The following is a 24,187-nucleotide window of genomic DNA, read 5'->3' on the forward strand; positions in this document are numbered from 1 at the left end:
GGTTCTGCAGGGTGAAGAGGGAGAGGCTGGGAGACTGGGGTTGGGAGGGAAAAGCAAGAGTTGAGTTCTTTTCACAGCTCCCTCTGATGGGAGCTCTCGCTGCCTAATGCAAAGTGACGGGCACTTCAGTGGAGAGGGCGCGGAGCCCCCCAATTTCCGCCAAGACCCCACGGCAGGGGGAAGCAGAGAAGCCAAGGGCTGGGGTGGCAGACTTATTGTGGCCCAGTGAGAAAGAGCGGGGCAGGGGCCTCATTACAACGCTTAACTGCACTCACAGGCCCTCATTAACCCACCACACCAGTGACTCAAATCAAAACAGACAATAAAAGAGGTCGCTGTTTGAGTAAAGGCCTCCATTTTGGATTGACTTAGACTCTCTGCAGTGTAACCGGATGCTTTATGGAGCTTTTACACCAACAGATTTCTGTAAACATTGAAGTTTTGCTACAAAGGTTGAGTTTACGTGAGGAAACCTCCTCTTTAAATGTGCTCATCCAAGTTATATACCCCTGTATACCCTTTCTGTTTGACTGCTTCTGTGTAGGCGCACAGACATCTGGGAATTCCAGAGGAAAGTAATGAGAGAGTGAGAGTGTAGTTAAACAAAACCCAGTATGTCCGCTGTAATAAAAGCACTGTGTTACTGTGCTTTAGGAAGCTCAGTCACAGAAGACTGCCCTCAGAGCTGGGGGATAGATGATGAGAGATGACAGGCACTTATGTATGTTGCTAATGGGATGCAAAGCCAGTGTAAAGATAAAGCCCGGCCTGGATCCCCCCTCTGCTAGTCAGTGCTCGGGGGAGAGAGGCTTCGCACACCAAATGATGCGTTTCATAGAGACAATTAAAGAGCAAATCAATGCTGCTGCCTCTGTGAAATAATTAGAGATGCTGCTGACTTTCACCGCCGACACAGAGAGGAAAGCATGCGGAGCTCCAGTAGTTACAGAGAGAGAGTGGAGGAGATAGTGAGTGATGTTTCTTGAAGATCCTGCAGATTAAAAAGTCGATGCATCAACCTGCTTTCATTATGACCCAGGGGAGTGTTGGCTTCTTTAAGGATGCATTTAGGTTCACATAACAGTTCAAGTATAACGTGTTTAAAGGGATATTTCAGTGTTTTTGAAGTAGGGTTGTATGAGTTTTATGACGGTGTCATTTCTGCCACGTGATTTAGCTAATTTTGATAGACTCTGACCCGAGCACTCACTTCGGTTTAGGTGTACGCTCTACTGGGATTTTTTTTCAGTACTTTATTTTGCTGCCAGAAAGTCTGTTCATTTTGCACTATTTGCGGACAAAACACATCTGTGCTCCTCTGCCTGCAGCGCACAGATCAGCCGTTCAGGTCTACAGCTTCAAAATGATAAACTTACAACTAAACTTAATACTGAGTGATTCTGACAGCGCTAATGTCATGCCGTTTGCTGCGGATACACGTGGACACCTGAGGGATTCACGAAAAAATGTCAGCCTCTATTGCACAGTGACACAACAATGATTTGCACAACATGTTAACATGATCAAAATAAACTGTTAGAGCTGCTGAAGGGAAGACTGAGCTGATATAACAAACTTTACAGACGTCACTGTGTCCGCCAGGTGATCTTAGACACGTCCTGATTCACATGATGCAAAACTGAGATGCTAAAATGACATTGACACTACTGGTGGCAAAGGTAAGTGCTGAAAAAAGTCCCAGTAGACTGTACACCTAAACTGAAGTGAGTGCTCGGGTCAGAGTCTTTCAAAAGTAACTAAATCACGTGGCAGAAACGGTAGCCTGACTTGAGTTCCATTTCTCCCTGCAGTTTCTCATTACAGGAGACGAGCTGAGCAGCCTCCGTTGTGGCTAGTACAATTACTATTGATTCACAACTCATACGATCCTACTTCAAAAACACTGAAATATCCCTTTAAGGACACCACAGCCAAAATGTTAGGTTAAAGCTCCTGTGGGAGTTTTCACCGGGTTATGAAACACCCTGAAATTAATACAGGTGGCTCTCATAGACTATCAGGGATAAGACTCATAACTTTAAGGCTTGTAATCACTGTCACAGGGTAGGCGTCGGACAAACTGAGTGACGTGGGGGATTTGATTGGCTGTTGAAAGATAATAGCGTGAGATAATTGTCAACTAAGAGATGAGAGGTCTCAAAAGTTTCTCACTTGAGCTTTAATTGGGAGTTGTAAGAGATGTGTGGACAGATTTTAAGAAAGTTTAACCTTTCAATTTGAGGGACTATTTCCAGAGCGACTAAATCAAAGGCATCTTAAAGGTACAGTACGCAGAAATGGGAATATTTGGAGATATCTAGGTGTCTAATTCTTGATTGAACCCCTCCCTTGCTCACCCCTCCAGTCAGTGAAGCAACGGTGGCCTTAGAGGACAAGAAGCTCTAAGCTAACACTACAATCAAGCAGCAGAATAGTGTCAGCAGCTAGCTCTGACTGCACTCAGCGTCGCAGTCTGAAACTCATCACGATGAGGTCACGGAGTAAAGACCAGCAGCCCATCACATTCTGTCTGTCACATCATCAACAGCACTCTGCTGCCCATTTCACAGCTCTTCATCTGCATACATCATCATGCAGAGAGGAGGAGGACTTACTTAGCGCAGGCCGGGGCTCTGTGCATTATGTGCTTGTAGGGGAAGAGTGAGATGAAGAGGTACTGTGCGGCGACAGAGCAGCAACACAGAAATAGACATGGAGAAAGAAAGCGACAGAGAGAGGAGAAGAGGAAACCACATGGGGAGTATTAAGTGTAGAAAGAGACCGATGGGCCCACTTACCAGCCTGGTTAGTGGTGATGTTGACTGAGGAGTACTGAGGGGAGTACGGGCTCTGATCTGACACCCCGTTGACAGCCTGCACCTCGAACGTGTACTGCGTGTGGGCCAGCAGGTCGCTGATGTAGACCCTGGACTCTGTCAGGCCCAGCTGACGGGGCAGAAACTGAACGTTGTCCCCGCAGCGGGTGCAGCCTCCCCTTCCTCCGCCGCAGCTCTTGCAGATGATGTTGAAGACCACATCCTCGCGGCCCCCCGAATCCCGAGGAGGCATCCACTCCAGCATCACTGAGGTTTCGTTCACGCTGGAGATGACGTTCTGGGGAGCTGAGGGGACGGCTGAAAAACATGAACACAAATAAGGGAGCTTGATCAATGAGGTTAGGCTGATCCATTTTGAATGTATTAAAATAAAGAAATAAGGTAAAGATGTAAAAGTGGGCGTTTTGAAAAGGGCTCTAATGGAGCTGCCTTAGCTTTTGGAGCGACCCCCAGTGGACACTTGAGGAACTGTAGTTTTTTGCACTCCCACATGGCTTAGTTTTTCACCACTAGAGCTTGTAGCCTAGGAAAATAAGGTTTTGCTCCCAAAAATGGGCGGGGCCTAAATTTATAACACTTTAATTGAAACAAACTTAAAAAAAAAATAGAATTTCATGGTTTGATAGTTTGAGTAATGAAATAAATATTTGATTGTGTTAAACATACAGCTTACTTGTCTCTTGAAATAAAGGTTAAAGTCACATCAAAAGACACTTATACGGGGTGTGTTAGCCTAGCCTTTTGTGCGCAAAGGGGCTAAAGTCCTCTTCGAAAGAAAGCAGCAACCTCTGGTATTAAAATGTGAAGCCCATGCTGAAGTACTAAAAACTACAGTTCCTTGAGTGTCCACTTGAGGCTGGCTGCAGAAACACCGGAAACCACATACACACCCATTCAAAGAAGACAATCTTTACAGCAGAATAAACATGTTTACAGCCTGGTTCAAAAAACAGTTTAGGTCTGAATAGATAATTTCTCTCTCGGCACACACTGTAAGGGGGGTGAATTATTCTATAACCTCGGAATTTTGGAAGTTATTAAACTTGTGAGTTTTGCCCAAATTAGGGCATGGCTGACTTGATTGACAAGCAGGCAGCCTGTAGCTGTTAGTGAAAAGGCTAAAGCCCTGCCTCTTTACCTCACACTAGCTTGGACGAAGTTTGGTTGAGTTCAGAATTTCCAATACGACGATTGGCTTCAAAACAGCACTTCAGAAAGAGATGGATGACGTCACGGATACTACGTCCGTTTTTAATACAGTCTATGATTGCAACGGTCATTGGTTCAACTCCCAGCCTCGGCCATTTGCTGCACGTCTTCCTCCAATCTCTACTCCCCACATTTCCTCAAAAAATAACTTAAAAACTGAAAACACACGGACATGATTGAACAACTTTTAAATCTAAACTAACAGACTAACCTTTTCACATCCACCACTAAGTCTTTAACCAAACAGGTTTTTGGAACATTTACATCAAATTAACCCTTAAGTTAGCCTTTAAAACAACAATCGACTAACTTAATCTCCCCCTCACACTCTAAAATCAGCAATTCATATTAAAGAATGTGCCAAGGTGGTGATGTGAGTCTGTTTTAGCTCTGTTTTGGTCTTGACTAACTCCTAAGGAGCAATCTATGGCCACCATTATCGTCTAAATGGTCCAGCATGTTCACGTTGTACCGACTGAGTCTGTCTGCCATCTGTTTCTGAGCAGGTACAACAGAGAGAGCTTGTTGACTGCAAACAGCTGCCTGCTGCTGCTGCTGCTGCTGCTGCTGCTGCTGCAAACTAGACTGAAGAGAAACCAGAGTGTGAGTGATGGAAGTGAAGTTGAGGGCTGTGAAGAAATAAGACAATGAGCTAAAAGCGGATAAATGCTAAATTTGCAGTTTTGCGGATTAAAAGATCCAAGTTAAAGCTACTTAAAGATATCATGTCAAGACGAGTAGAGCAACGAAAGGTGCATTTCGACCAAGAGTTCTAGGGTATTTTAGCCCCCAGAGCTACTTTCCTCTATACTAAAAGGTTCCTGTGCCCCAATTGTTGTCTGTGTTTTAACCGCCGGCTGATGTCCCTGGTAGATTGTGCAAATCAGGCCAGTGACATATGGAGAAAAAAAAAAAATGAATGCACTACACCACCAGACCAGTAGAGGGCAGTAAAACAAAGACGAATGCCATTCATCACAGATGACACCATAGAAGCAGATGGACAGGCAGCTATCATTATGAGCAACACAACAGTTAGCCTGTTAGCATGGAAGAGACTCAGCTGGCGCTGTTTTAGATGGTGCTATATTTCATCACAGATGGATTCACTGGATCAACACGTGAGAGGAGATAAGCGCAAGTAGCAAAGACGTTTCAACAGGGCTTTAAAATCCTTTTTAACTCAAAAAGCCGTGGCAGAGATCGACCGGTGTTTTGGTTTAAACAGTGACCCAGTTAACTGGAGACTTTCAGCCGGATGCATCCCTCATAAATGTCTTTAGACGATCATTAAATATCTGATGAGCATATTTTGAAATCTTAATAAAAACGAAACTAGTTTGCATTCCCAGGAACTCCCTCTGTGTTTCAACAGCTGTGTAAACTCTTCAAACACTGACACGTTCAGTTGAAGGTCTCCAGTTTACAGGGTCACTTTTAAAACTGTAACACCGGGAGAGACGCATCCACGGTGGGCTGAGAGAAGACTACTGGTACAAGCTGCAAAATCAAGTGAATCACGGATTTGTGTGATTTTATTGTGGATGGCGGGTGGAATAAAAACACTGCGGTTAATCTACCAATCAGATATTTTCAGCATTGCAGGCCCTGCCCCCCGAATGTCCCGGGACCTTTGAAAAGAACTACCACCCCTAGCAGGGACTTTTTAGAAGGGAGATTAACTACCCCTGAACTAAATTTAGACCCTGGGTCCACCGGTCGAAACGCACATAGTTCAGGGGTATAGCTGAAAAAAGCCTAAATGAAAGCTGTGAGGATGCAGTATCAGACTTTTATCAGAAAACACAAAATCAGCAGAGATGTAAGATTCCCTTCTCTGCCAGAGGGGGAGCCAAAATCAACACAAAGTTCCTCACAGACTCTTAAAGTGCAGAAAGAAGTATGATGGTTGTCAATCATCTGAGCCAGGACCTCAAGGACAGCCTGCTAATGCATTATCTTTCCTCCATAGCATTGTGTTAATTTTCTAATGGACGCAGTATTGTGATAACATGGAGGGCATAATAACCGCCTCCACTTAAACAAGCCTTCACTGCAGAAGACAAACTCACTTTATCCTCTTTGAGGTCTGAGCTGACTGTAAGCTGGCAGAGCCTCTTCCCTCGGGATTTCCATTTACATCTCTCATTTTTCACGCTGCTGTCCACTTTGTCAAGTGTTTTCTTAACATCCACTCCTGACAGTTTTCTCATGGAGCATCGTATAGAGTTACCGTGGCGGAAAGGGACCGACTGTTCCCCCTGTTGAGGCATTCTCAGCAGCTCGGCGTTGCGCGGTGGAAACTTTTCCACATGGCGCAACGTGTTGAGTGACAGGCCAAACAAACAAACAATGAGGAGTGTTTATCTTCTACAGCCATGTGCACCTAATATGAGAGACGAATCCTCCAGGACTAATGAGATAAACAATTCCACTCCGCCCACAACATCCTAAATCTGAATCGATCACATCTTATTTAACCTCCTTTTAATTGGCAGCAATTAACAGATCTCTTCTTTGGAAGGAAGCCCACTGGAGTGCACTTCTTGGTGTCTCTCATACATGGAAACATCACTCCTCCTTGGCATCTCCTTCCCGGGGAGGAGGACTAATATCCCCCCCCATTAGCTGGCGGGGCGGCTCCGATGGGCCCATTCCCTTGGCTTTAATCAGGCCGGGCCCTGCTGCGCTTAATACGGGTGACGTGACGCTGCTGCTTTCTCATTCACAACAGCTGCTCGACTCCCAGAGCCAGGCTTATGCAAATCTCCTTTGTTGGAGGCCATCAAATCTCTTCCTTTCAACAGGCGGAGAGGGAAAGAGTGAGGGAAAAAACACCGCCCGATGTTGAAAGGCTCTTTTTTTTCTCACTCACCCCTGTTTTGTTTTAGCTCGACCACACTCTATGCGCCGATTCTCCGTCTTTCTCACATGAACCAGACCCCTATGAGCTCTCTCGAATTCCCTCTTCTTCTTCATTTCTTTCTACAAGTCTCGCCCTCACCCTCCGCCCCTCCCTCGCTCTCTCACTTTACTCTATCCTTCCGTCTCTCTCGGCTCAACCTCGGTGTCAGCGTCAAATTCAAATTCAAATTCAAACAGCTTCATTGGCATGACAAGAGAGAGTGTCGCCCTGGCTCTTTCTCCGAGCCGGCCCCATCACAAAGCGCCGCGCCCTGGCCCAGTAACCCCCGGTCCGCCTTGGAGTACGGGGACTGTGTGATGTGGAGGAGGGTCAGATCTATGGACAGCCACACTATGAGCATGTCAGCGTCATGTTCGTGAGACGGATGGCGCTGACAGGGTTTCTCTGTTTGCAGTTACACAGACTACCACTGTCCTTTGATCCCGGGGCTCTTCTGCTGGCGGGTGTGAAATGTGCGTGTGTCAAAGAGTTCATATTTGACATCAAAGGCTCTGTGGGTACGCGTACTATAAGTGTTTGTGCGGAGTGTCAAGTTAGGGTTCAAATCTAACCACTTCAGCACTATACATACTTGTGCACGGCATCTGGAGAGGATCCGAATCAGTGCGGTAGTATCCATTCCGGCAAACGCAGTTGATGGCGCCCTCGCTGGTGGTGCGGCTGTTAATGGGACACTGCATGCAAGCTTCGTCTCCTTGAGTTGGCTTGAAAAAGCTGGAGGGACAGGCTGAAAGACAGAAGAGGATACACATTAGAATACAGAACAAAGAACAGTCACGCGTACCGAAACCGAACATTGTCTTGTTCTATGAAAAAAATGCGGTAAATTTTGAATTTGATGCCAGCAACAGGTTGCAAAACAGACGGAACAGAGACAACAATACACTGAAAAAGATGTGTGATGCCAAAAATAACACCTGGAAGAACGTCTTCCTACTACTGTAGTGAATTTGCAATTTGGTTAGTAACATGAATGAGTATGATAGAGGCATTCAAGAGAGGCTGAGTCTCGAGTTTCATCACTTCACCAATTTAAGAATTTAAGAAGAACTCGGTGTCAGCAGATGTGTGTCTAACATGAGTCTGGTCCTGCTGGAGGTTTCTGCCTGTTAAAGGAAGTTTGTCCTTGCCACTGTAACTTGCTAAATGCTGCAAAGTGCTCTGTTCATAGTGGATTAAGATGAGATCAGACTGAGTCCTGTCTATAAGATGGGACTGGATCTTATCCTGTCTTGATTTTGGGTCTTTGTTAATGATAGAACATTGTGTACGGTCTAGACCTGCTCTGTTTGTAAAGAGTCTGAAGATAATGTTTGTTGGGATTTGGCGCTGTATCAATAAAGGTTGATTGATTGATTGATAGAAGAATAATATCCGTCTTTCCTTTTTTTGAATTAGGGTCAAAATTAAAAACTAATTTGTTTTGAAGATATCAGGGCTACAAGTTATGCAAAATTAAGCATAATTTGGGGTCTCAATGATTTGTGCAAAATTGTGCAAATTCAAAAACACATGCAAAACTCCAGACGTGCTGCAAATACACAAATAACACAAAGTGAAGAACACACAAAATCAGAAAAATACTGAACATAAAAGCTGCAAATTAAGACTATTTTGTTTCGGTTGGAGACACTGGTATGTGATAAAAAATTTAGAATATAGAAAAGTCATATATGAGCAAGAAAAAGCTGCTCCATTGAGTTTATATTCATCAGTTACAAATATGCCTTCCAGAAGCATGGAGGCTCTGCGTCAAGCTGGATTTCTAATTTTGGAAGGTAGCCCTAAAAATAAACTGCAATAATGTCTATTACATTCATTCTCTTAAAGGCCATGGCAGCAGTGGGCATGAAAAAAGGGCCAACCTGCCATTTTTTAAATCCTCATTTTGAACAATTTCTGCAGCAAAGCTAAAGTTAACCAAAGTTAAATCAATAAGCATTTTTCTTTACATGTTTAGCTGTGAATTTGAACTAAGTTTGATGTTTAAACATACAGATAAGTCAAATAAGGGTTTTTATGGTTTCAGAAATATTAATGTAATGCTACTTTGAGATTAAAGATTCTTTGTACGTTGTTTTTTATTTGTTATAAAAAAGAGGAAACTGTTCTCGCAGCCCTCAGCAGTGCAAGAGAGATACAACAAAACATATTTAATATAGATATATCTCTTTATTACTTTATATCTCTAACTTGTTATTGATTCAACAGTTAAAGAGTGTATTTGTGTATCATATCCATCTCTAATGGTCATTAAGTATTTACTCTGATTATTTATTTTTTCATATTCTGAGCTGTAGTGAATTTATCAGAGATTTTGTAACATCTTGCATCAGACCTGGAGACGTAAGTGACCAGAATTCACACACACACCGCGAGTCAAAGATATAAATATACATCCGCACAAACAACTTATTAATACACGAGGTGAAGCCTTGCATGTGAGGCAACTCTCTGCACATATGGCAGCATGGCAACATGTTGTCAGTTGGCTCTGAATTATTCACTGCGCTCTAGTTGCCTGAGACATCTCTGAAGTGCCCTGATTTCTGTTAAGAGCCCTTTAAAGGCTTCTCCACGGAAACCCACGAGGAGAGTTGGATCCACAATAGAGACCGTGATGGACTGCAGCACCATGAGAGTGTGTGTTCTTTGTGTTTCTGTCAGCGTGTGGGTGAATCACGAGTGTGTTTGTATGTTGCCATAAGCGTCCATCAGAGCAGCGATAAACAAACTAACTTAGCTGTCTGTGAAATCCCCTTATCCTCTCCGGAGTCAAATTCTGCCTAAGCCTTCACCGCTCCGAAAGAAAAAAAAAACATGCTTTTTTTTAACCATTTGCACCTGCACCATGTCAGAAGCTTCTTTTTTCTATCTCGGGCCAAACCAGCTCCAGTTTAGCTGCAGGTAATCCAGCACAGCCCACCTGCCCCTCAGATAAAGGAGGGAGCACAGAGGTGTTGAGACAGACGTGTTGGAAGCAGATGAACATGAAAATTCACACACAGGAGGCTCTGCATGTCAAAAGTTGAAGCCCCTTAGGCGTGCCAGTGCTGTTGTTTTTCAGAGGAACATGTAAAAAAGAGAATAATTCAACGTGTATGATGAAAGGAAGCAAAATAAAGCAGTTCTCCAGAAGAAGTCCTGATGTTTTTAAAGCTCAAAACGCTACATTGATTGAGATATTCTTTTAATCCAGCGTACAAGCTGATTTATTTCTTGTTGCTGCAATATGTCAAACTATTTGTCTTACTCATAGTCGGAAAGCTTTAATTCCACCGATTTTTCATGTTTGTTCAGAAACTTACAATAACACAACTGCAATTTTCTACCAATAAAACTACAGCCAGTATTTCACTCTAAGGCTACACGTGCAATTACAGCTAAACTGTAGCATCTGGAATATGGAAACATCTGCAGCTGTAACTTCCATTTAAAGCAGTTCAAATCACAAGGCAGAATTAGTCCCTAGTCCAATCCCAATGTTTGTATTAGACGGACAAATCACCGCACTCAGAGACCCTACAGGCCAGGGATTAATGCTCTTTTCCCCCTTGTAACTCAGAGAACATTACTCAGTCAGCACCGTCGCCCTCTGCTTACGGCTGTTTTAGCGATTCAAATACGCTGAAAGATGAAAAAAATTTGCAGGAATAGTTTGAAAAATGTACTTTTGAAATACATCAGCTTTATTTCTTTGGCTAATTAAAGTTTTGGATGAAATTGGCTGAAGCAGGGGAACTTTGTTTTGTAGATTTCTGGAGGTCGGGGGCTCTACAGCTTTTTTTTTTTGGTGAAAACCAACCACCTTCGACTTTTTTTCACCAAGTTTCCCTCTGATCTGTGCACGCTGATTAAAGCTCTTTTGAGAAGTTTTTAGCTGGTTCTTAAAATGGTTTATCTTATTAATAATGACACCTATTTAAGAGCTCCTAATTCAGACAAGACCATAATCAATAAGACAGATTATTTCCATTTTGTTCATTTTGATGCCTAAAACTTCTACCGCTGCCAAACAGGTCTTTGTTTCCATTTTTAACAACAAAACTCTCAATGAGTGGAACATTTGAATGTTGGAAAACAACTTAGGGTCTCAGCAGATGTGTGTCTAACACGAGTCTTGTCCTGCTCGAGGTTTCTGCCTGTTAAAGGAAGTTTGACGCTTTTACAAACAGAGCAGATCTAGACGGTACACATGTTCCATTATTTACAAAGACCCAACATCAAGACAGGATAAGATCCAGTCCCACCTTACAGACAGGACTCGGTCTGATCTCATCTTAATTCACCATGAACAGAGCCCTTGGCAGCATTTAGCAAGTTACAGTGGCAAGGACAAACTTCCTTTAACAGGCAGAAACCTCCAGCAGGACCAGACTCATGTTAGACAGACATCTGCTGAGACCGAGTTGGGGTTAGAAAGAGGGATAGAAGAAAATAAGAGAGAGATAATGTATGTGTATGAATTTTATGTGCTTTGGCAATAACATGTCTTTGTTCATACCAATAAAGCAAAATTTAATTTAATTTAATTTAATTGGGAGAGACAGATGATAGTGATGAGAAGAATAGTAGTAGTAGTAGTAGTAGTAGCTGTTGCCACTGGAGTCCAGCATGTCCGTATCAGCTGGAGTTAAGTTAGGAGGAAACTGTGGCAATAAACTACATTATAAAATACTCGACCAGGTTCAGCTGATGGTTCATTTCTCTCACAAACACCTTGACAAACCAGAAACACAAAGGGAGTGTGGCGGCTTGGATTATTTTTCTTTCTTTGGTTTCACTTTGGATCCATCTTCTTTATTATTTCCATCATTCATCAACTGCCTCAAAGAGAACGAATTTCTTGCAACAGCTGGCTCCATATAGCAGATAGTGACTGATTTACAGTATGGTTTATTGCATTCACATTTACATCCCGCTGCTGAACTTATTATAATACGATTATTTTAGGAATGCATGCATGACTGATATTTCACCCCAGGGTGCATGAACCCTCTTTAAGAAACAATGGAGCAGCTGTATTGTATATTTGTTGAGACAGTTGTATTAGTTGAGTGTGATTGACCAAACCAGAGAAGCATTGCACAAATCATTTGCATAAAGCAGTTTGTTCAAAAGAGATGCTGTTTTCGTTAAACCCACAACATGTAAAGTATTTGTTATAATCACATATACATGAGGCAGAGAGAGTTATTGCAAAATAAAACTAATCTCACAGATCTCCACACTGAGCATTAGCTGTGACATGTTTTCCTTCTTCTATGATTGATGGAGGGAAAGGTTTGGGGCACAGAGTGAAACATGAGGCCTGGACATTCACACTGCCAGTCAACGTCCTGAGTGAATGAGGCCCGGGCAACAGGCAGGAGGGGAATTGGGATCGAACCTCAGCGGCACCAGTGAGGTCTATGTGAGAGCGCAGAACACCAAAGGGAACTGCATAAAGAGGTGGTGAAGGAGGGGAGGAGAGAGGAGAAGGGCAAAGATGAGAACAAAAACAGGAGGGAGAAAGAGAGAGAGAGAAGAGGAGGGGAATGACTGCTTGGGAGTTTTATATACGAAGGAATTCAGTGTGTTGCTGCGCTCGGAGGGAATGTACTAGCTGCAACAGACCAGAACAATCAGAACAATGACTCTAAGATCTGCATGTGGAGGGGAGGACTGTTACTCTGCAATACACATTTCATCTTCTCTTTATTTGGTTGAATGCACATTGTTTATTAAAGTTGATGCCTGTATTTGTGCACTTTAAAATATATCCAGCATTCGATGCATGGATAAAGAACTCTGGATGATTTGGTGTTAAATCCTCAGACGTGGGTCAAATGTTGGACGGTTTTAACTTTGAGATAAATTTCCCTCCTGTGTTTCTCTCCCCAAACAGGCAGGTGACGTGTGAACATATTGTACAGTATTTCATAAAAGCAGCACATTAGATCGTTACGTTTTATGTACAGTTTGGCACCTTGCGGCCGTTTTACTGCCTGTTATAACAAAAACATGTCCTGCACCATATTTTCTGAAGGTGTTTGAGTTTGACACGCTGTAAAGCTAAGCTGCTACAAATGTAAAAACATATTTTGTTCTTCCCGACAGTCATGGCATTTTAAGGGTTAATCAATAAAGGTTTTGAGCTTTTCAATCTCTGCACAACATGCATATACTGATACATATTTCAAAGTAATTTACCAGGTCTTAAAATGGATCCACAACATAATCCATGGCCATAAATGTTCTGACTTTGCGAGTTATATTAAAGCAGACTGGATTTAAAGCTCCTGTAAGTAACGTTTGTTTTTGGCGACTTTGGTGCTCCCTGTGGACAAAACTGTACCTCTTATCTCTTTGCTATTTTTACCTTTACACTGGAAAGAAACTTCTGTTGACATCAATTCTTCTACTTCCTTCTTTCAACAGTTGAATTTGTCACTCACTGCAAATGTAAAATGATAAAAACTCTGACTTTGACCCTCTGGCAGCTGTCTCAGACATTAAAAATAACCTAAAAAATAAACAGCCAGTCTTCAAGCTGATGGTCTTCTTTGCTTTAATAGGTCATAAAGAGACATCAGTCTTAATTCCAGTCTCTTTCAGAAGCAGTCAAAAACTCCTCACAGGAGCTGGAAGTGTTTTGTCTCTGTTTATGGAATTTATAATTATGAAATTCCCACTCAATAATCACCTTGCACCTTCCTGCATATCTATACAACTCTTCCACTATAACCATGTGTTATTTTTTGGGTATTTGTTTCAAGACATGTTTCTTGTAAGTGAAAACATGCTTGGGGACAAATTCTGATTCTATATCTACAGATTTTGGTGTCATCTGGTTTGTGTTTGGTTCATGGGGGATTACCATAGACTGTATAACAAATAGACATAGAACCTGTGACGTCACCCATTTGTTCCTGAATGCTGTTTTGAAGCCAATCATCGGCGGGGGCCATCTTGGAAATGCTGAACTCAACCTAACTTCAGTCGAACTAGTGTGAGGTAAAGAGGCGGGCTTTGAGCCTCCTCGCTATCAGCTACAGTGTTCCCGCTTGTCAATCAAGTCAGCTGTGCCTCTCATAATGGAAAACTTGTAAACTTATTATCTTCAAAACCGTTGCGTTATGAAAAATTTCACCCCTGTACAGTGTGTGCCAATAGAGAAATTAGCTATCCAGGCTACACTCCTTTTTTGTACCAGGCTGTAGCCTTGTATATTTTGCTTTTTTGAATTGGTGTGTAAGTGGTTTCTAGTACTCCTGGAGCCAGCCTCAAGTGGACACTGAAGAACTGCAGTTTTTGACACTTCCGCATTGGCTTCAATTTTCGCAGCTGGAAGTTGCTTCTTGGGTATCAGGCAAAATCCTTTATTTGAATTCGGTGGAGGGATAAAACATTGTGAAACAATATGAAGTATCCAGTTTAGTATCCATTACATTTCCATTGTTAGATCTAATCTATAAGTGTTTAAATTCTGGTTTTATTTTTGTCTGTATTTGTTATTTTATCACACAGATGACCTTTCCTCTTAAACAAAGTTGACGTGTATTAAGCAACCCTTCATTCTAATATCTGTTACCTTCTTCTTGACATCTCTCCTAAAATATCAAACTGGGTTTCTATGTTTTGTCTAACTTGGCCTCACAGTGTTCAAAACGTTCCATATACAAAGCTCATTGCAGAAAAATAAGCAGCATTGACTTTTGAGTATTTATTTAATGCATAACCATCTGTGTAAGAGCGTTCTCATCCCCATCAGAGTCTAAACAAGCCCTGAAAAAAGGATCTGTGTAAAATCTCTCACATCCAGTGGAAGAGGACACGGTATTATGTGTCTTGGCTTGCCTCTCGGCCCTGGCACCGCCATTATTTTGGGGGAAATATTTGGGGAATTTCCACCTCATACCGGGATGACAGATTTTTAAGAGTTGCTAAGTTGTCTGGTGTCAGATGCAGAGAAGCGGAGACGAGGAGAGCTGTGATTAAAAAACAGATCAGAGCTTTAATTCCCCACCTCCCCGCCTGCCCAGATTGCTGCCGTTGAGCTGTTTGATCACCATCCTGGCAGACTCGCTCAACATGTGAGAGCTAAAGGCTGTCTTCTTTTTTGGGATGTTTTCTCTAAGTTCAGATCTCCCTCTGGCAAGAAAAGTTAATTACTGCAGGAATATTCATTGACAGCCGCTCCTCTGTTGTTCCTGCTTCCTTAAAAAAGAAAAACAGACTGCCATTTAATATTTTTAGTATATCAAGAAAACACGCCACGTTTTAGCTATTAGCAAACGTGGGTTCTGGAAGTGGGACAAACAAAAAAACGTGGCAATAAGTCAAGAATAAAGGCCTTGAACAAAAGCTTAGAGCAGAATATATAAGCACTACAGACTCAATTTAGAGAAGGCTGTGTCAGAAGGTCCAGATCACCTCAAATTGATTCCAGAGTCGGAGGAGTATTCACTCACAAATCAAATCTTTGAAAAGCAAGCTCTGACTGAGAGAGACAGTTTCACTCCTCGCAATGTTTCATCATTTAAAAAAAGGAATAATACCTTGAGCTGAAAAAACACCAATACACACATTCCAGACCCCCAGCTGCTGGTGTGCGTCTGTGTTTATGACTTCTAATAACATATAGTGACATAAAGGCTTTAATTAGGGGGCTTTTTGTGAGACTCGCTCAGTAAAAATAGTGCTGCGGGAGCTGCGAGGGGTACGACGCTGCGCCAGGGTGCTAGTCAGGTTTTACAGCAGGTAATTTGCTGGTTGTTTCAAAGGTTTCCTGAATATTACAGCCGGGAGAGATTTATAGCAGGTTGAAGAGGAGACCTGCAGCAAAAACCATCTGAGTCCTTCAAAGTGGGTGTGTTCATGTCGGAGGGTTCAAGTGAGTGAGGGAGAGGAGACACACACAAAGAAAGGAGGGAGAGGAAGGGTAGAAGCAGACGAATAGTCACAACAAGCTACACTGGATAATTATGATAAAGTATTTCTTAGAGTTGAAACAGAGAGCGTTGATTGTTTCTAGCTGTAACATGAAACAGGGACGTGTCAACTAGGGCGGCCACAGAGGCATGGGCCCCTCTGAGATCTCCTCACCACCTCTGATGCTACCTCTGCTCAAAAATTCTGAACTATGAAAGAAGTGGGACTTGTTTTTAAAGTAAATCAGTATGTCTGGGCATTTCTTGACTTAGTCAGGTGGCCCACTTGGGGCATCCACCTATGCAGGGGTAGTATGACATATGTGCGTGTTACCTGACAAATTAACAACAACATTTACCCTTTCCATCTCCACCAGTTATATCTAATTAAACATTAAACTATCATTAAGACATTGTCTTAGTTTCACCCATTAGCTTCTGAAGCAGAGTTTTGAAGCCAAGTGATGACGGTTGCCATATTGGAAATGCTGACTTCAATTAACTTTCAGTCGACCTACTAAGAGGCAAGTTACAGCTGACTTTTAGCCTTCTGTAAAACAGATAGTCAAACAGCCAGCCACCAGTTAGTTGAGTCAGCAGTCTAAGCACAACCCATATACAGAGACCACAGTCCTCGTCGCAGAGATTGCTGGTTCGACTCCTGGCCTCCACCATTTGCTGCATGTCTTCCCCCACTCTCTACTCCCCACATATCCTGTCACTCTTCAGCTGTCCAATCAATAAATGTGAAGATGCTCAAAAATGTAACTTTAAGTCAGCCACGCCTCTAATTACGCAAAACGTGTATGCCTAATATCTTCAAGACTAGCTAAGAAAGTCAATGTGAACCAATAGAAACCATTCAAACAAATCAAACCAAAACAAACAAAACAAAACAAAACAAAACAAAACAAAACAAAACAAAACAAAACAAAACAAAACAAATCAAAGCAGTGTTTGTACCAGGCTGAAAACATGTTCAATACTGCTGTTAAAATGGGTGTTAATAGGAAGTCCTTGGCTTTTGGAGCCTGCCGCGAGTGGAGACTTAAGGAACTGCAGTTTTCTACATTGGCTCCATTTCTTAAAAGCAAAGGTTGCTGTTAGGTGGCAAAATGGAAACCCAGAAAGATGATTCTCTAAAGTCCCAATTTGAAAAAGTTGGCAACATTGAAATGCCAAAATACTGGAAACCTGTTGACACACAGTCCAAGTACTTGATTTAAGAGGTAGATGTGTAGATATATTTCAACGTGTCTATCCATCAAGCAATACAGAAAAAAACATCCTTCTTTTTTGTTTTTGCCAACAACTGTATAAAACATGGTGGTAGTCTTCGTGACATCATCTGTTGGCTTTGTGAAGAGGTTAATCAGCACCAGGTATATCTACAAGTTCTGTACCTATTTATCGAGCCATGACGAGTTATGTCGCACAATGCTCGACAGCTCGCTCTCTCTGTGCACACAAAGAGAAGACAAACAAAAACAGGAATTTGACATTTCCATCCCGGCGGCCTCGACAGTCCTGAACGCTGTGAGCAAACAGTCAGCTGTCTGATTCCAGGTAATCCAGCCTGAGGCCACACCTAAAACAAAACACCCCCAACAACCACCCAGTCTCTCTCACCCACCGTCCCTCATCAACATCACCCGACAGAGAGACTCTTTGTCCGGGAGCAACAACAGCACACCCCTCTAGCTCCCCCTCTCCCAAACCCTGTTCCCCCCTTTTTCAGAGTCCGGCCTCTCCCCCGAAAAACTGCTTTATTTAATGAACACACCATTTAAGAGGAGACAAAGACAGGCAAGGTGTGTGTATGTGTGTGTGAACGTGTGTGTTCTGTGGGTGTGTGGTGTTCAGGGTGTGAAAGAGAAATGGCTGCAGGGGTAGAGAAAAAAAAAATCAGAGGTGCGAGGTTTTGTGTGCACAGCAGGAAAAAGTGCTGAAAGCGGTGAAAACGGCAAGCGTCAGAGGGTTTTTCTGTGTGTGTGTGTGTGTTAGTGTGTGTGTGTGTGTTAGTGTGTGTGTGTGTGTGTGTGTATGCTGGGTATTTCCCTGTATTCCATTGTGACCAAAGAGGCCGCTACAGTGAGCGATGCACACAAGTTTGGACTCTGTGTTTGCTTTGGTGCTGCCTGTAAAAAAACTATTTATAAGACGCTCTGCAGGGACGGATCAGAGAAGAGTTTCTGTTTTACAAGACAGACGGCTGATAACTCAGAGGAGGGAATAATGTACAGACAACCTGTAAGCTTTAGCAGCAGTGTCCTCATAAGGACAGGGAATCACTACAGACGTGCCTTATATGTCTTTTGATAATAATCATTCCCAGGGAGCATTTTTCTGTTGAGACGTTGAAAATACGTTAAAAAAAACTTCAAAAGTGAACATTTTTTCTACGTTTCTTTACAGACGATGATTCATGTTTATGTTTTGATCATATGACACCAGGACATCTGCTTCTGTCACAAGACTCCTCACACATCCACACACATATAGACACATTAATATTCATCTGTATCTCATAAATATAGCAGGTATCACAGGCACCATTAAAAACTTGCCAGAACAGACTGTCAAATCAGGATGTCATAACACATCTACATGTTAACATCACACTGTCCAGAGAGAGGACAATAATCATGATTTTTGTGTATGAAATAAAACACTTTAAAATGACATCTTTTCAAAAACAAGATTTAAACTACTTCTGGAAAATTACTTTGAAGAAATCCCATCAGAATAATCTTTCCTGCCCTCCTTTCAACGCTTGAATGAAAAAGTTATTGACATTTAAAGACTAAATTGTGTTTAGAAAATCCGGTCTCAGATGTCCAGCCTTGAGACCAAAACAATGCAGCTTGAGTACTGACTAGAACCAGGAAGAGAGAGGTAGCTTCTCTACCTTGTCCCCATAAAATCCTTCTCCTGACCTAAAAAGGCCTTAATGGTCCGGAAGCTCATAGTGCCCTATTACCCCTCTAGAACACTACGCTCCCAACATGCAGGCCTGCTCATCGTACCTAAAGTCTCTAAAAGTAGTGTGGGAGGTCGAGCCTTCAGTTATCAGGCACCTCTCCTTTGGAATCATCAACCAGTCAGGGTCCGGGAGGCAGACACCCTCTCTACTTTTAAGAGTAGGCTTCAAACTTTCCCTTTTTGATAAAGCTTATAGTTAGAGCTGGCTCAGGCTTGGACCAGCTCTTAGTTATGCTGCTATAAGCTTAGACTGCCAGGGGAACTGATACACCTCAAACATCACTGAGTCTGCAGGTAAACTGTGTCAAAGTCGTTAGCAAAGTGTGGCTAACATTAGCAGAGCTAGCACCACCATTCTGCAACTTATATGGCAGTTTAACTGGACACAATAATGCCAGTCCTAAAACATGCTTTCTGTCATCTGTGCTTGTTTACATCCAGGTAGCTGGCATACTTAGGTAGCCTTAACTGGGACTGTTTGTGGATAGTGGCTGCACCAAGCGGCAACCTCCAGTAGCAAGAATTGAAGCCAATGATGAAGTGTTAAAAACTGCAGTTCATCGAGCGTCCACTTGAGGCTGGCTCCGGAAGTACCGGAAACCACATACACACCCATTCAAAGAAAACAAACTTTACAGCAGAAATAAACATGTTTACAACCTGGTACAAAAAAATATGCAGTCTGAATGGCTAATTTCTTGATCAGCACACACGGGGTTGAATTTTTTCATAACACGGCAATTTCAAAGATAATAAGATTACAAGTTTTCCATAATGAGAGGCACAGCTGACTTGATTGGCAGGTTGAAACACTGTAGCTGTTGGCTCGGAGGCTCAAAGTCCGCCTCTTTACCTCACACTAGCTTGACAGAAGTTGTGTTGAGTTCAAGATTTCCAATATGGCTGCTGCCGCCGCCGATTGGCCTCAAAACAGCGTTTTAGAAACAGATGGGTGACGTCGCGAATACTACGTCCATTATTTATACAGTCTATGGGCTGCACTAAAGCTTGGTCACAATAATTGACCAGCCCTCCAATGGACTTGTATTTCTGGTTCCGACTAGCCAGGGTGATGATGTGTGATTGATTAACCGACTAACGCACATCCCTAGTCATGTTAAACACCATCAACTACAAAACCGCTCTTGTTTACGTTCTATACGCTAGATCAGCAAAGAGACGAGTGTTACCAATGAGTTCACAGGGTCACCAAAGTCACCAAGAAAAGAAGTTGTCTTTTTCATAACATACCAATTAATCGCCTCTTTTTCCTGCCACCACATCCACCAGCTCTCAGCCCTTGAACTGGTCGCTTCGAAACAGAGCGTAACCTTGTGAAACGACAGTAAATGCCGCAGACTAACCAGAGGAGAGCACCCACAAGTTTTTGTTCCTCTGAGCGAGGATGAGGACAAAGCCGGCCCCACCCCTCCTCCTCTGCCTCAGTTCTGCCACAGGGAACACTAGCCTGCACTGTTTGCAACACAGGGTCTCCTCAATTCAATTAGGAACGCAGTCCTCCTCGCCATCTAATTCAATCAGGCTTGTGTGAAAGCTATTAGACAACTGGCATTCGCTTCACCCCATACACACACACACAGAGACACACACACTGGCACACAAATGAGATATTCATTTCTCCCTCTAGGTTTCCATGTCTGGTGCAATTAACAGGTCTGGGACTCTGCGTGGATCCTCACACTGCGGGACGGTGCCAGAGAGCGGGGGAGTGACCACCGATGACCTACAAGGTGTAAATCAGGCTACGCTCAAACTCAAGGAGAGCAGGGTCGCTTAAAGAGGTTACTTTCACTTTGTTAAGAAATAAAACTCCAACAATTAAACATGTTTCACAACCACCAGCAGCAGCAGCAGCAGCACGGCGCTGTGTGACCAAATCACTAAAAATAACTGGAAAAAAGGGATGGGACACAGAGCCTTTTATAGGCTTAGGCCCAGAGAAAGAAAAAACATTGCAACCAGTTATTTTAACGATTAAGTGCCACTTTTAACTCCATTAACTCAAGCAGTAAATCCCTAAACTTCAAGCTTTGGAAAAACGTCTCGGAGAGACTGAGGGACTCACGCTGAAGGCTGCTTTAAGACCGATTACAACTGATCAAAAATGAGCTCTCAGTTTGGGTCATGGAAATCAAAAGTTAGACATACAAGGCACAAAGTAGCTTTTCTCTCCAGGACGACAGGGTGCTGCTACACTACTTAATCAAACAGTGAGCTTAAATTAGCTGCATTCACAAGTTCAGAAAGTTTTATATATTCAAAGACAACAAATACCCCCACAGATATTTCTGTTTACATGCAGCCACCCACAGTTTAACTAACACTTGTTTGTTTACAACCCACTCAGCTGACCGTACAGTCATGAGGCTGCAAACTACAGATTTAACTTGTTTCTTAATTTAACTATCTCTGAGAAATACACAGAATAATAAAGACTTATTCTGGATGTTGAAAATATTGAGTGTTTATTCAAACTGTTCAATTTACAATGTCTTGCTTGATTGCTTGTTTCCCTTAGTTTTTCTTCTTTCTAATAGTTCCCTTTCTCAACCCCCTCTTTTCTATTTCGTTGATTTACCCAAACCTGATGTAGTGACACTGATTAGGCGATGACTGGTAGCCACACTTTTCTTAAGTTGTTCTGCCTGTCTTTTTAAAATGTTTGCCTGATGAAAGTCTAGCAATGAAACGTTGCCATTAAACTTTTTATTTGCAAGTTGGACAGTGTGATTCTTGCAACTAGAAAATATTGGGTAAAAAGTCGGGGCTAGAAATTGCAATTCTGTCCCAATACCAAAAAAGTTGTGACGGTGCAACAAAACACTGAAAACGTTCTGTAATATTAAAATAAAATAACCAAAAAATGTCTTGAGGAACATCTCAGAAAAGATTAGGTTAAACTGCAACAGGTTATTAATAGGGATGGGAATTTCAAGCCAAAATACTATTAGATAATCATTTGCATCTATTCCGACGATTATTCAAATAATAATCGACGAGGTGCTACTAGTGGCGGGCGCTGACGGCGTCTGTCTCGACCTTTATGTGTTTCTGTGACGCGGCGTGGCATGTGTGTTCACATTTTATGATGGACAGTAGGAGCTGGTTCTGGGACGCTAAAGCTAACTGTTAAGCCTCTCTGAGGTGTCCTGGGCCGAACTAAAGGAAACATCAGTGAAGGGAGGAGTCACCTTGATAACTACAGTGATGTTCTGTCTCTCGCTCCCCATTGGCCCTTTCTATCTCAGGCTTTGGGGGACATCAGGGGCCTTGGGTTAGGGTACTAAATGTATCAGTAGAGGGCGTAGTGGGATGTAACGCGTGTTTATCTCTTTCTGCATATAAAACCAAGACGCCTCTGGAGTGGAAGTCACTGCATGGGCTCACTTGTGAACACACTTTGTCACTGCTGAGAGGAAACCACATGTGAGTCTGTTTAAGATGGACTGAGGGGAAGTGGAAAACTGTGATCTGATGAATCATTGCGTGTTTGAATCGAGTTCTGATCCAGGATTTGTTTTTCCACCTCTCATGAAAGCTTGTGTGAGATTGTGTTGGAGTGGAATTGTGTACAGTATGGGACTTGTAAATCACAAGGTATGGGAGGACAGGAGGATGATTGTGCTGTCACTTTCCCCCCTTCAGCATTTTGCTCTAAGCTGCATCTCCCCTCCACAGTTGTCACACAGCCCCCCCCCCCCCCCCCCCCACCCCCCCCCCCCCACCCCCCCCCCCCACAGCAGGCTTCTGTGAGACAGATTAGGAGCCAAAGTGAGCAGCAGATTAGCTAGAAATGTGGGACACCTGGGAAATGAGCTCTGAGGGCGCAGGCACCTTAGGAGGGCTCCAAACACACACAAACAACACATGTGCATGCACTGTACACACTCCTAGGGAAGTTACAACACATAGCAGCATACGTCAAACACGCATAACTCGTTAAATCACATCTACCTCTGATACATCTACATCAACACATAAATAAGGAGAAACCATAAAAGAAGAAAGCTGCTAATAAACTCCATCTGGACGCTGCCCAGAGGACAATTTCAGCGAGGGCTTAACCTCGTATATGTGGCGCGTATATGAGGCTCAGCATCACAAGGCCGGGTATTTACAAGGACACAAAGAAGTGTGGAGCGGTGTGCAGAATGTCTGCGGCAGCTAAAAATACTCTGGAAGGGAAATATTAGTCATGTAACAACTGGTGTAAATTAATTTTCCCACTAACTGACCTTATTTCTCATTATCTCCTTAACAGGTTCCAAAATTAGACGCGACGAGCAACTTTGCATAGAAACACAGTGGAATCAGTGCACACACATTCTGATATCTGTTATCTCTTCATGTGATCGTTACGTCCTGATTGAGTCCTCAGCCTGTTGTTGTTAAACGCCTTTTAGATTTAAGTCCATAACATCTTCCCATTAAATAAAATTATTTTCTGCTTCTCCAAAACAGTGGATGCTTTAGCATGGCATACTTTGCCAGAGTTGGGAAGAAGAACAGATCTGAGATATTAAAATGTGAGGATAGGAAAAACGCAAAGTTTAGTGATAACTAACTGTATCATTGCCCAGGTCATTATTGTAAATGAGAATTGGTTCTCAATTGACCTACCTGGTTAAATAAAGGTTAAATAAATAAAATAAATCATTACCAAAAGCTATACTGAATAACATAATTATACATTTATAGAAGATTTGCACTTTGGTGCTTTGTCACAGACAGCATGTATACATGGGCTGCAAGATGAGCTGCCATTAGCATTGGCCGGTGCACTTTAAGGTATTTGGTAAATATATATACAATTTCGCTTCTCATGTCTTTCTGACCACGTAAAGCGCTTTTACACTACCCGTACCATTCACCCATTCACATCCCATTCACTCACTGATGGTAGACTGCTATAGTAAGGGACCATTGGTATTAGCTAATCTCATTCATACACATTCACACACCGCTGAACAACAGCGGGAGCAATTTGGGGTTCATCGTCATGCCCAAGACACTTCGGCATGTGACTGTCAGAGGTGGGATCGAACAACCAACATTCCAATTGATAGACCACCGACTGTACCCACTGAGCCACAGCTGCCCGTATAGCATTCCTTTAATGTTGAACAAGGTTTTAACTGGGATTAATTATCTGCAGTGTAGTGCTTTTCTCCAAAACAAGCCAACCCATTTAATAAAATCAGATCAGAGATGCAGCCGGAACGCAACTGAGCAGATCCAGCGGAAGTTAACACATTGACTAGAATATAAACCTATCAGATACAGTGCTGTGACAGATTGGA

General features: G+C 42.7%; 1 protein-coding gene across 3 annotated transcripts in view; it reads right to left on the minus strand.

The window, feature by feature from the left end:
• ephb2b (eph receptor B2b) overlaps positions 1-24,187 on the minus strand; it is a 229,763-nt gene that overhangs the window by 59,028 nt on the left and 146,548 nt on the right. For all 3 annotated transcript variants that reach the window (XM_034693093.1, XM_034693099.1, XM_034693085.1), the window contains exons 4-5: positions 7,544-7,699; positions 2,799-3,134 (exon numbers count right to left, since the gene is read on the minus strand). In XM_034693093.1, coding sequence (XP_034548984.1) covers positions 2,799-3,134; positions 7,544-7,699 — 492 coding nt within the window. The remainder of the gene's footprint in view (positions 1-2,798; positions 3,135-7,543; positions 7,700-24,187) is intronic.

The sequence above is a fragment of the Notolabrus celidotus genome, chromosome 1 (genome assembly GCF_009762535.1).
Source record: "Notolabrus celidotus isolate fNotCel1 chromosome 1, fNotCel1.pri, whole genome shotgun sequence".
NCBI lineage: Eukaryota > Metazoa > Chordata > Actinopteri > Labriformes > Labridae > Notolabrus > Notolabrus celidotus.